At 34.5% G+C, this 12,302-nt stretch overlaps 1 protein-coding gene and 1 pseudogene across 7 annotated transcripts; both read right to left on the bottom strand.

Annotated features, from left to right (window-relative positions):
- Positions 1-3,141: 3,141 nt before the first annotated feature.
- Positions 3,142-3,735, bottom strand: LOC109126830 (putative defensin-like protein 139 pseudogene; annotated as a pseudogene).
- A 745-nt stretch (positions 3,736-4,480) lies between these two features.
- Positions 4,481-11,001, bottom strand: LOC104718414 (protein ENHANCED DISEASE RESISTANCE 2). Of its 7 annotated transcripts, none has more exons than XM_010436165.3 (22): positions 10,308-11,001; positions 10,134-10,208; positions 9,545-9,598; positions 9,377-9,442; positions 9,137-9,240; positions 8,597-8,664; positions 8,398-8,514; positions 7,943-7,983; positions 7,737-7,837; positions 7,360-7,455; positions 6,982-7,046; positions 6,822-6,893; positions 6,577-6,732; positions 6,240-6,466; positions 6,121-6,160; positions 5,882-6,027; positions 5,686-5,787; positions 5,492-5,536; positions 5,256-5,396; positions 5,073-5,168; positions 4,890-4,991; positions 4,481-4,791 (listed from the first exon to the last, which is right to left on the bottom strand). In XM_010436165.3, exons 1-22 carry the CDS (start codon positions 10,443-10,445, stop codon positions 4,690-4,692), a joined length of 2,154 nt encoding a protein of 717 aa, XP_010434467.2. In that variant the 5' UTR covers positions 10,446-11,001; the 3' UTR covers positions 4,481-4,689. The 7 variants fall into 7 exon arrangements, with proteins under 7 accessions (XP_010434467.2, XP_087326366.1, XP_087326369.1 ...); XM_087470240.1 differs by having other exon boundaries at positions 5,882-6,024; XM_087470243.1 differs by having other exon boundaries at positions 7,733-7,837; positions 9,377-9,435; positions 10,308-10,811.
- Between the last annotated feature and the right edge of the window lie 1,301 nt (positions 11,002-12,302).

The raw sequence follows: 12,302 nt of genomic DNA, 5'->3' as shown, positions 1-12,302 counted from the left end.
AAATCTAGATGCCAACTTGCTAGCGTAACTATCTAGATTTCGATCCGTAGACTTTACTCTAATGTTCGGATCAGATCATATCAACCTCAAGTTTGAATCCATTCTAACATGTAACTAATTATCAGAATTTTTTTTATATGCGACGATAGTTGTTACTTGATGGCCTCCTCAAAATGTCATCTCTAGACTACGTTGAGTTCGAACCTCTTTCATGGATGTTAACATGCACGGTTGTGGCATTTACAACTCACGTTTTGATTTTTCAGTAAAATTAGCATTTAATCTTAAAGACTTTTCAGTTGCACCAAGTCATTAGAATACATATTTTTTCCCCTTTAATCAGTGCTTCAGTATCTTCCTGTATATATAAAATGGTAAATTTGGTTTCAACTTGTCACATATACATTAATAATTTTCAGTGTTAATGCCACATGTAACACGCATCCTCCTCGATGCATTAATGATTGGTTTTATCAAGACTATACCATTTACGATCAAAATTAGTACTAATGAAAGTTCAGACGTAAAAGAACTGGTGAATCGTGTATATATTTATATGACCGAATGAGTAAATACATTATGTTTATGTCTATGATGTATGATGCCAAAAATGTGAGGTGAGAATACGTATTGCATGTGAGAACACACACACATATACATAAAAAATGAAGGTCAATGAATGAAGTTTGTTGGGCAGGGCAGGCCATAGGGAGGTGCAAGGTGTGCATTTGCAGCGACCACTTAAAATTAGCATAAAAATTAGTGTATTTTAAGGCCCAAACAAAAAATTTTTTAAAAAAATATATGTAAATAAAGCACATTTTTCTAAAATTGGACTGGGACTATAAATTTTTTTGGGATATTTACACCGGCCCTGATGTTGGGATACAAACAATGTCCCACATCTGAAGATTAGAAAATAAGTTTCTAATATATAAGCCAATACTAACTCCAATTACTATGAGGCCTTTTGGGAAGGAGTACAATAAGAAATCCATGCGGGTTTTGCCACTTAGGCCCAAAGCGGACAATATCATACTAATAGAAGAGTTGGCTTGGGCTTGGAAAGCCCAACAATTGGTATCAAAGCCTAGGTCGAAAATTGGAAGAATACTTCAGGAATAAAAAAGGGTTACCAGAGCCTAGGTACCTGGTTTCGCTGAAGGGGAGGCCAAAGTATCATGGTACATAGTTTGAGAAGAGGTTTGTTGGGATACAAACAATGTCCGACATTTCTAATATATAAGCCAAGACCAACTCTAATTAGTATGGGGCATTTTGGGAAGGAGCCCAATAAGAAATCCGTGCGGACTTTGCCACTTGGACTCAAAGCGGACAATATCATACTAATAGGGGAGTTGACTTGTGCTTAGAAAGCTCAACAAAGTACTCCATCCGTTTCAAAATATAGGATGTTTTAGTTAAAACACGCATATTAAGGAATAATTACTTTTACAAAGTTTAATTAATTATAAACAAGACTGCATAATATAAAATATAAAATTAATCAAAAAGTTGCATAGAAAGTTGTAAACATCTTATATTATGAAACAAAAACAATTTTCTAAACATTATATATTATGAAACGGAGGGAGTATCGTTTATAAAGAAAAAAGAACATACAGTATATGTAGGAGAGTGTCAAAGTCGATCAAAATTATTATGTTTCCCATGAGAAGGGAAGGTTTTTTAAGATTTCAGAATACATACTTGTTTGTATTTTATAGTTTGACATAAAAATGAAGGTGCCACGGATCACGGGGAAATCATTTAATTTTATTAAGTTTGAATCAAATTTCAGTCACATGTATAGTAACTGTATCATTGATTCATCAAGATATGCTAAATCTCTATTAATTTAGAAATTTTGGACAACTGTATGTCAACTTCATTATTCTTTTATTTCGCCAAAAGTAACCAATCATCCATTGAAGCTTATAAAAAAAAAAGGTTTATTTGCATGGGAAACCAATCCGAAAGTCCATAGTTTCCAAGAAAAAAGAGAATTTCGTGCCCGTGCTCTTCTAGCAAAGCAATTTGCACATAAAAAGAATTTAGAAAAAAAAAAAAAAGACTAATCATTTTGACTGACAGCTGAATTAAATGTTTGCAATCAGTTTCAGAAAGCAGATCATTCAGAGAGACTAATTAATATAATGCACTTCATAACCCAAATTAAAAGAAGAAACTCAAATTGTACATGAAGTGGAAAAGACATTGTCGAGAAGCTTTCAGCCCAATTAATTAGATTAACGTGTAACTTTTTTTTTTTTGGGAAACCATTGGTCAAATAATAATATAAGATATTGGTAATATTCCAAATAATATTTCTAATCATCATTATACAACCTCATCTTAAATTCAGTTTAATTAATACTAGTATACAACTATTTTTGTAAAAAAAAATTGAAGATAGTTTCTATTACCCGGCACTTCGGGCAGACAATGAAATTAAAAATAAAAAAAACATATATGCCTCGGATATTATATTTTTTAACGTACTAGTATGTTATGTTCCAGTGGGAAGGGAACGTACTAGTATGTTATGTTCAGAGAACATACATACTTGTAATATTTTATTACGTTTGGTTTTAAATTTGAAGGTGCCACGGATCACGGAAAATCATTTTTATTACTATTGAGTTTGATCCTAAAGTTTCATTGGTTGGTAATTATATCATTCAAGATATGCTAAATCTCAGTACAGCCAATGTATATATTCGACCATGCATGGATGCAAATTTCGATTAGATACCACGTCAAGATCATCGGAAAAAATTTAGATATGAGGACCTTCTCAGGAAAGGCTTCAAAATGTTGTCTAGTATATAAGTAAGAACTCGGAAACAGGATCTATATATGTTTTGGTTCGAATTTTGGCAGATAAGACTTGTTTAGGCTCTCAATGTCCCAACCAATGCTTCGAAGATGTTGGCACATGCATCGGTCGTCATTGAACAAGACTCCAAACGTTAGAGTGGCAAAGTACTACTCTAAACCAGGATGAACCGACTTTATCTATTGTATTAGTAAGAGTTTTTTCACAACTTTACTAGAAGGTTGGTTTTATTACAGTATATAAGATATAAAAATATGAGTTGATGATGGTTTTTCATTAGTGAAATACAAGAATACTATTAATTAAGAGCTAGGGTCGGGGCGTAAGCAAGTATAATAGCAGACGCAAGCGGGGCGACTGTCGTATGCTTGAATGCAACCACCCTTGCCTTGTCTCTTGAGTATACATACAAAGGCACAGTTGAGGGGTGTACACTCTCCCCATGTTAGCATGTCATGACAACGTACGGGTACCATTCTCTGTCCCATTGCCATCCCTATATTACAGTAATGCATGGTTAAAACACACATATATAAATCCTCAGTTTCTTATATTAAATTGAAAAAAAACAACAACTATGTTCTTGATTGTAGATGTTTTAAGTGAATGACTTTCCTTTTTTTAGCGCATGAACAACCTTCATAACAAAAATGGTAGTACGAATTACGAAACATGAGAATTACCTCAAATTCTCTAACATAAAATAATTGAACTAGTTATTACGAAATTCAAAAATAAAAATATAGAATCTAGATATCTAACTGTCATGACTCATAGTTGACGTAAGAAGCTTGAATTGTTAATGTAGGAAATTAGATGATCTTTAAATACAAACCTATACATAGAAGGGTGACAATACATAGAACGGTGACGGAGAGTTGAAAGGATTTAGTCATGTCGGATATTGCAAGAGAATGGTTGATGTTTGATGAATAAAAGAAGAACAAATTTCACATGTATTTATCGATGTGATTTGAGACATTGCCTTAGAACCATGAGTTTATTTTTCCCCTTTATTGCTAAGGATTTCTTTCCCATTCAAATAGAAAACCGAAGATTTTTTTTTTTTTTTTTTGACAACAGCTTACAAGAATGGCTTAAACAAGCCAAAACGAAGGAATATTGTTTACATACGTAACTAAGTGCGGAACTGTACGAACTCGTCATGCTAAATTATCCGCTTTACCATTCTGAGAACGAGGGATATAGACCAAAGCAAAAGAAACAAACTTCTCCCTATCGGCTTGTATGTCCTCCAAATAAGACATAAAAGCTGGCCACTCGGAAGGTGAAGACACCATCTTCACTAAGTCAGAGCAGTCGGTAAGAAAAACAACTGATTTCGTTAACTAGAAGATTACATGTCTTGTTTAGAATAAATTAGAAGATTATATACAAGGGAAATAGGATTTTTTTAAAAAGTTTCATATATTTTTTTTGTGTTATGCAAATAGAAGCAAGAAATTTAGAGGCATAGGCATGAATGGTACTAAATGGTAGGCACATATGCAATTTTATTTTTTTTTAACCAAAAAAATATTATCTCTTGGATGCATAGCAAATTAACGGCTTTTTTTTTTTTATGTTTAGAATGGATAGATATGTGTAAGTTTTACACAGATCAGGCAACGCATTACAATATTGACGCACTGTAAATAAGATATATAACAAACTATTTTTCCACTATAATTTGACATTACAGAGAAGAAGAAGAAAAAAAAGATGTATTAAAACAAAGGCAAATGGAAAAGAAGAGAAGACAGAGATAAAGAATATTATTCCAAAGAACCACCAAACAGTTAATGTGAGAACTTATATATGAAGTTTGATGGGTAATTTCTGAAGGGTTTTTATTCTGACTCCAGATTCGGAACAATAGCCGAAGAGAGCTCTATATGCGAAACCCGGACTGCACCAATAAGCCTCTCTGGCAGTTCTTCCGGTGTATTTGCCTGCAAAATCCAACATGATTTGTATGCATAAATAATAACCCAAGCTACCTGAGCAAATCCAAATGTTATATGGGTCAGTAGTTTCTAGATAAAATTACCTGTACAAGGAAAGCCATTTCCACAACCAGAGAGGTGATTACACCAATAACGAGGCCAAGGACCCCATTTGCAACGGTTGATGAGCCAATATCTATGTCAATCTACATCACACAAGATAAAGTATTTGTGTTATTATTGGTTCGAGAGGCAAATTTATAAACTACATTGATGGGTCTGCTCACTTCTAAGTATGTCGGGCCACGGATGTAGTTGCAGTCCACTGCTTTCCCAAGGAGACATGGGGTGCTCCCCACGCTTTGCCTTACTATCCATGAGCCCTGGGATAGAATTGAGTTATACGTGAAATCGACTTCCTATAGAATCTCTATAAATTTGCAGCAGTAATCACAAAGAGATAAACATACCTTAGGAACTAATGGTATAAGCTTTAACCTGCTATTTCGGAATTCATCATCACCATCCACAAATCGTTGCAAGAGGGACCCGGGTACGAGTTCTTTCATCACGAAATAAAACACCATACTGTAGTGTGTTGATCCTGGAACCTATTTAAATACCGGTTTTACACCTATATAAATATGACCATGTGGTTTGTACACAATGTTCGGAATCTTAATAATAGTTGATGGGCAAAGCTTACTTGAACATTTACCACCATTGAGAATAGACCTTTTTCTGCAGCAACCTGAACATGTGTATCAAAAGGCTCAATAATCGTTCTAAGTGATTATGATTCATCCAAAAGCTAATGAATAACATGGGAAGAATATTGAAGGTTTAGTGGAAAAATCTCTCCTTTAGGTAACTAAAATTAAGGTGCTTTGTGTATCTTACTTGTGCTGCACAGCCTTTGCGTCTAGCAACATGATCCATTCTTTTACTGTCTTTGAACCAATCAACAGCAACGAGATCCATAAGATGCTTTCCAGCAGGTATCTTCCGTATGGTGTTAAATGTATAGAAACAAAAGTTAGTTGGATGTAAGAAGTAAGAACCTATTCTTAATTAATAAGACGACAAATTTAGCAACCTTTCTTTTATCTCCACCGAAACTCTTGCCCCGAACTTTGAAATTGTTCCCGTCAGATGTCCTCCAGCAGTTACGGGCGTTTTCATTATCATTGCGCTTTAGGTTACCCGAGAAGCATGACAGATCAATGTCGTGAGCAGGTTCTTCTTCAGAAGTTTCAAATCGCACAAAAAACCATTGCTATTAGATATCTAAATTGGCTCAAGTAGCATTTTCATACTAAATAACAGGGTGCTCACCTGGTTTCTTGAAATCGTTTTCTGTTTTACTAGTTTCAGGCTGAAATGATACACAAAAGTGACGATTCAATTCTAGATGCTGCTTAAGATTGAAAATAAAAAATGCTCGATATTCAAACCTCTTGTTCTGATTCAGCAATCTGAAATTCATCATCATCATCCGAGTCTTCATCCATGAGCACAGAGTTTCTGTTAACAGAATTTGTTTGATCAAGAGTAAAGGCAGACTGATGCAGAGACTTCCCACTCTTACTCAAGCTCAAGGAAGATGATGCCATATTCACCATGACAGGGATCCGGGTAGGAAGACCTCTCTCATCTGTCTGTGAAAACCATTCCCGCAAACCTGGGATAAGCAGCACCATGAATTAAGGTGGATGATATTAAATCGCCAATGGAATTCCTTTTCTGAAAGGACATACGGAAACCAGTGGAAAGGAGCATGAAAGAACTTACCAGCAACACTATTCAGCATTTGAAGAAGACAATGTTGTTGAAATGCTGGAAGATAGCCTGCACCCCACCCTTTTAGATCAATTTGTATTAGATGTTGCACTTGTGTTCTAGGCCTCCCATTCCGAGGTTTTAGTGGGGAAATATTATATCCACCACCTAAGTAAAACAAAAACAGGGTTACATAATAGTACATCAAAGAGTCGAAGAATTTTATCAAGTGCTTAACGTCAGTTACGTAGACATACTCTCAAGATGAGCCCGAACACATCCAGGTTGTGGACCACAATTCTCATGCTCCCTAGAACGGAACAACACAACTTCACAGAAAGAGCGAAATAAATAACCAACAATCTATATCAAAATACCTTTCCAGATTCTACATGAATAAAGAGGAAAGAAAGATACCATAACTCCCATCATCATTACGGCGCCAATAGCGGACATAACAGAGGTCACGAGGCCACACAATCCTGAAACCATTTGATGTCATAATCAGGATAAAACAGAGCTCGTGCAAACAGTCAAACAATGTTCAAATGGGAAACAGAAAGATCATAAATGAAAACAAAGATAATAACACTGAACTGGTTTTCTTCCCCAGTCTTATACACAAATGAAAGACGCCTTAGCATTAAACCTATAGCCCTTGAGGGCAACCAATTCTGTGGTATACTGGTATATTCCTAACGATGTGGTGATAAGGTTTAATTCATTGGGAACAAAAATCATCACATTTGTTAGCTTAACTATTAGTAGACAATATTTTTCCGGGGGGAAACTTACATTGGAAACCAGTCGAGCAGAAGTTTATGATAGAGCACTGCTGTGTGACCATCCACCTCTTCCACTAAGCTACCATACTGAAAGCTGCAGTCCCACCTATATAGAATAGGAACGACATAAAACTTCAGATATAGATAAACACAAAAATAAAACAATTCTGGATACATACTATAGAGTGTTGGGCAAACGACACTATTTTCAGGAAAGAAACATATATACATAGACCCGACATTAATAACAAAAAGCATAAAACCACAAGGAAATATTTAATAAATTTTCCAAATAATAGTGTCTAAATGCAATAAATTGAAGAAATACAAGCCATCTTCTATAATCAGAATATGAGTAGAAAACATAGAAGGCAGAGAAGCACCTACTCATAACGAGTGCCATCCATGCTCATCAGAAGCTCGAATATATCCTCACACGTTGCCTCCACTACACCGACAGCCTTCATAGCCCTGCTACAGCTTCTTGGCTGCACGTGTAGCACTACAATGATGGTTCTTGTCTATATAAAGTTACAATGTAATCAAAGAGAAATTACGCCATAATAATAACAAGGTATTTGACATTTCCGTACAAGGTAATCAACTTCAAGAAGCTCTTCAAAAATCCTAAGACCTGCCAAATGTGTAAAAAAGCAAGAGCTGATTACGGCCAAATACTAAAGAGCAATAACTAAATAAATATGAACCCAAAAAAAAGAGTAAGAGCTTTGAGCCAATGAAAACTTGAAAATTTCACCCAATTACAATATGAAAATCTAAAGTTTTCATTCAAGAGCTCCATTGTAGAATTCAGGCCTATCAATTAATCACGACGCAATGGGAATGACGGAACCCATAAATAGAGTATTCTATTGATTTTGCATTGAAAACGATCTTCCAGTTCCTAGAGAAGATAACTAATGAAGACACTGGATTCCAAAAGGTCCAAATAAGATATCATAATTGTTGTTTATCAATGAGAACATAGTATACTAAATTGCATTTCAGAAGTAGCATCAGGATCTAGAAACTCTGTAAAACCACTAACCATTTTGGCACAGAAGGAGACGCCAGTGTTTCCTGGAAAATGCTTGGTTGTTGGAATTCTGGTTGGCCAACTCTGCATCAAATTCTTTGGTCCAGTCAAGTACAGATTCTGGAGGACCTGCAAGTTTTTTTGAGGTGATTAGATCAGCCCGGATCGCAGTACCAGATTTAAACACAGATAAGTGAATTCGGAAAAAAACCATTTCCAATAGTTGTCCTCCTCATTAAGCTACGTCGAGAGTCCTCTTCATCCTCTGGCGCACTATATCTGAAGGGAATTGCAGATACTTTTTGCATTAACATATGCATATTAAAGAGAAAAAAAGATAAACAACAAAGTGACAAACATCAAAAAGAATGATATCTGATGGGTACTCTCTACATGCATCATTTTGTTAGCCTCTTCTGGTTTTGTGAATTTTGAGATTCTTAGAATGACTGAGGCAGCCGGTTAGGGAAAAAGCCATACCCAGATTAGGATCGGTAGTTTACTTCCTATATGTTTTAGCTAATAAAATGACAAATTTTCGAGTTTATTTATAATTATCGCCACAAACAACTTAAATTTGAACAATGTGAATGGTCATTCCATAACAAGGAGATCATGTTTATGAATGATAATAATATTCAGAACACAGTTTGTTCCGATTTAGTCTGGAGAAACTATAGCCAGTGAGTTGTTGGAAAATTGATTCGGTTTGGAAGAAGTAATGTAGAAATCTTTTAAAATAAGCACTTACTGGCTTTCATGTTCTGAGGATGAAGCAGTTCTTCCAGTATCCATTCCAGACTTATATTCAAAGGAAACATACTGCTGACCATTTGGAACTTGGGACTCTTGATGCTGCACCAATGCAAAACATAGTTAGGTAATCAGATAAACTACCAATCTACAAATGTTTAAACAGTGACTACTATATAAATAATAATAGGGAAGTAAGCTTTTGTGATTCAGGAACTGGCAGGCAGAGATGGCTAACCTGGTCTATAACAGACTCAATTTTTTCCTTCCACATTAGGGCTTCCTGAATGTTGAACGCTGCCATCTAGCAAGAAACACACTCCATATTAACTAACCCAAAAGTGTGAAATTGCCAAGTACCACAGAAAATCCGGTGTTAGCTATTCTTAAAGTATAGAAAACATACCGTAATTCTATGACTCTTTTCTTTCTTGTTATAAACAGACAACACGTAAACCATCTGCAAAGTCGAGCCGAAAAGCGCAAAAGAGTTTGTAGAGGCATAAGTGATATAACAGACAAGGTTATGATAAAAGAAAATCAACGTGTCATGGAATCATGGGAAACCATCAACTGATTCACAACAAACATTATATCTCTCTTGCAAAAAGAGATTGCAACAGCTGTAGAAGGCTGCCCTTAAACAAACCTTCAGATGATCTCTCTAATGCAATAATTGTATATCATATATGTAACATACGAACATCAATGTTTTATATTATGCTTGATTTTGGTCCTCAAGAGAGTAGGAGCAGATTTACTAACCATTTCTAGTTGACTCAACTATTCTACCCAGTTACTCTGCGCAGAATTATATAATCCTCACAACTAAGAATAACTAGCAGCCAGTCCTACTTCCTAGAGAGTCTTCTTCTCCTACTCATCACCTCTCTCACCCTACTATTGGAACACTCAATAGGATACATCACATACACATCTATAAACACTTCAAGTAACAACATGATAACAGAGAAAAGGTAAAAAGCAAGACTCACATGTCCATGATGTGTTTTCAAGCCTCGATCCTCAACTCTGCAGTTACCATCAATCAACATAGTCTTGATAGGAACCTGTAAAACACTCATCTTTTCAGCTAAAACCTCTCACACAACTCATACAAAGAACAAATCAAACAAGATTCATAAAACCAATCGTTCGTTTTCTTTCACCTGATAATCCTGAGGTTTCTTCTTGTAATACGCCAGAAGACGAGGCTCCAACACGAAATACCTCATATGAATATACGACCTTCCGATCTTCCTCCTCCCATACCTAACCATCCATCCTTCGTACACTACCTTAGACATTTCTCACTGTCCCTCGACCGACCAGGGAGTACGAACGAAACAAACAAAAAAAAAATCAAAAGAGCTCACAAAAACTTTTCCCCACGGAAATCGAAATCGGAATCTAACTCTTATTTCCGCGGGAGAATCATTCGAGTTATACTAATTGACCTGATTGTTCATCGGCGCTCCGGCGCCGGAATCTGGTGATTTTCGCAGATTCCTCTCTGCCGAACTAGCGAAGATTTTATGAGCTCACAGATTTTTCTCAGAATTCCGAAAAAAAAAAAAAGAATAATCGAAATTTTCCACTTCGACGAAAATACAAGAGAAAGGGATTCAACTTTGACAGAAATAAGAAAAAAATCCAATGCTTTAATTTAAAATAAAATAAAAACATTAGAGAGAAAAATATCTATACAAAATAAATTAAATTAATTTAATTTAATTAAATAACTAAACACGCCAAAGAAGTAAGTTAGTAGTCTGTTAAACTAACATAAATGGATGAATAATAATGTTTTAATTTTAATTGAGTAGCCATTCATTAATTTATTAAATTAATTATCATAGTCACGCCAAATCAGTTCAAAAACTCTATATTATATATATTTTATTTTGTCGTAGTCATCATATAAATATAATAAATAAATTAGCTGACGAAGCAATTCCATTGAGAAGAAGGTCGCTGACGGCGATGTTGTTCCGTTCGTCAACGACGACGTATCAACAAAATAGCTGACGTGTTAACCACATACACGTGGTCCTCAATAATTGGCTGACGTCTTCTTTAGTTTTTTTAATAAGTAAGACAACATTATATGATTTATGAACACATATAAAAAGTCAATACACAAAAGTCAAAAGTAATTTCAAAATTTACTGATCAAGACATCTTTAAATATGTATATATATATATATATATATATATATATATATATCTAGTGAAAATTATATTGGAACCATTTTTAAAAAATCCAAAATTTAGATTATTGCATTTGGCTTCTTTTTTTTCTTTTCTTTAACAAAACAAAAATGGAGTGGAAAGATATCTACAATTGGAGTTAAAAAAATTTACTATAGGTAAAACTTTATCGTAAAAAATAAAAATCTGAAAGTCTTGAATTGGACAGAAGATTTGTTTTTTTTTTCTTTTTCTTTTCTAGGTTTACTAAAAGCAGTGTCGTGCCAAGGTCCGTAGAAGCCTAAGACAAATTTTAAAAGTGGAGTTTCACATATATTATTTTTAAGAGAGATTTTTTTTTGGTTATAAAAAGAAAGAAAAATTATTAATTTTTAAAAAAAACTTTAAAGAGTAAGATATAATAGCTTATGTAAAGGAAAAAAAGAAACAAAAATATGTGAATGTTGAGTTTTGTTTCCAAAAATTTCCTAAAACACTACATAAAAAATGCTCTATCTAGTTTACAGATAAAAATGTGGCCTGTGTTTGATTATTTTTTCTTGTGGCCTAAGGCAAATGCCTTTTTTGCAAAGCATAAGGCACGATTCTGACTAAAGGTGTTTGAAGCAAGTGTTCTTTCTTGTCAATGAGAGAACAAACTCCTTCTCAACATAATGGTTTAATGATGCATTGTTCTTAGAAATCTATAAACCTCAAAAACCACAACCCAATTTAGAACTGAGATAACAAACAATCTCGAAATTTCTTAGAAAAATACCCATTTTTCAGAAAGTTACCTTCCCAGCCAGAACAGACTCATTGCTTGAGACGAACTTAAATCGATTTGAAATATTTTTGTGAAAATAAATAAATATGGCATTGTTCCCTTTGTCTCTTTATCTGTGTATATATCACTATCGCAACGCAGATCAAAACATGAGAAAACTATAAATAAATTGTGAGGATGTAATTCA

The sequence above is a fragment of the Camelina sativa genome, chromosome 10 (genome assembly GCF_030686135.1).
Source record: "Camelina sativa cultivar CO46 ecotype springtype chromosome 10, ASM3068613v1".
Classification (NCBI taxonomy): Eukaryota; Viridiplantae; Streptophyta; class Magnoliopsida; order Brassicales; family Brassicaceae; genus Camelina; species Camelina sativa.
Note: the sequence above shows the minus strand (reverse complement) of the source record. Positions and strands in the feature narration are given on the sequence as shown.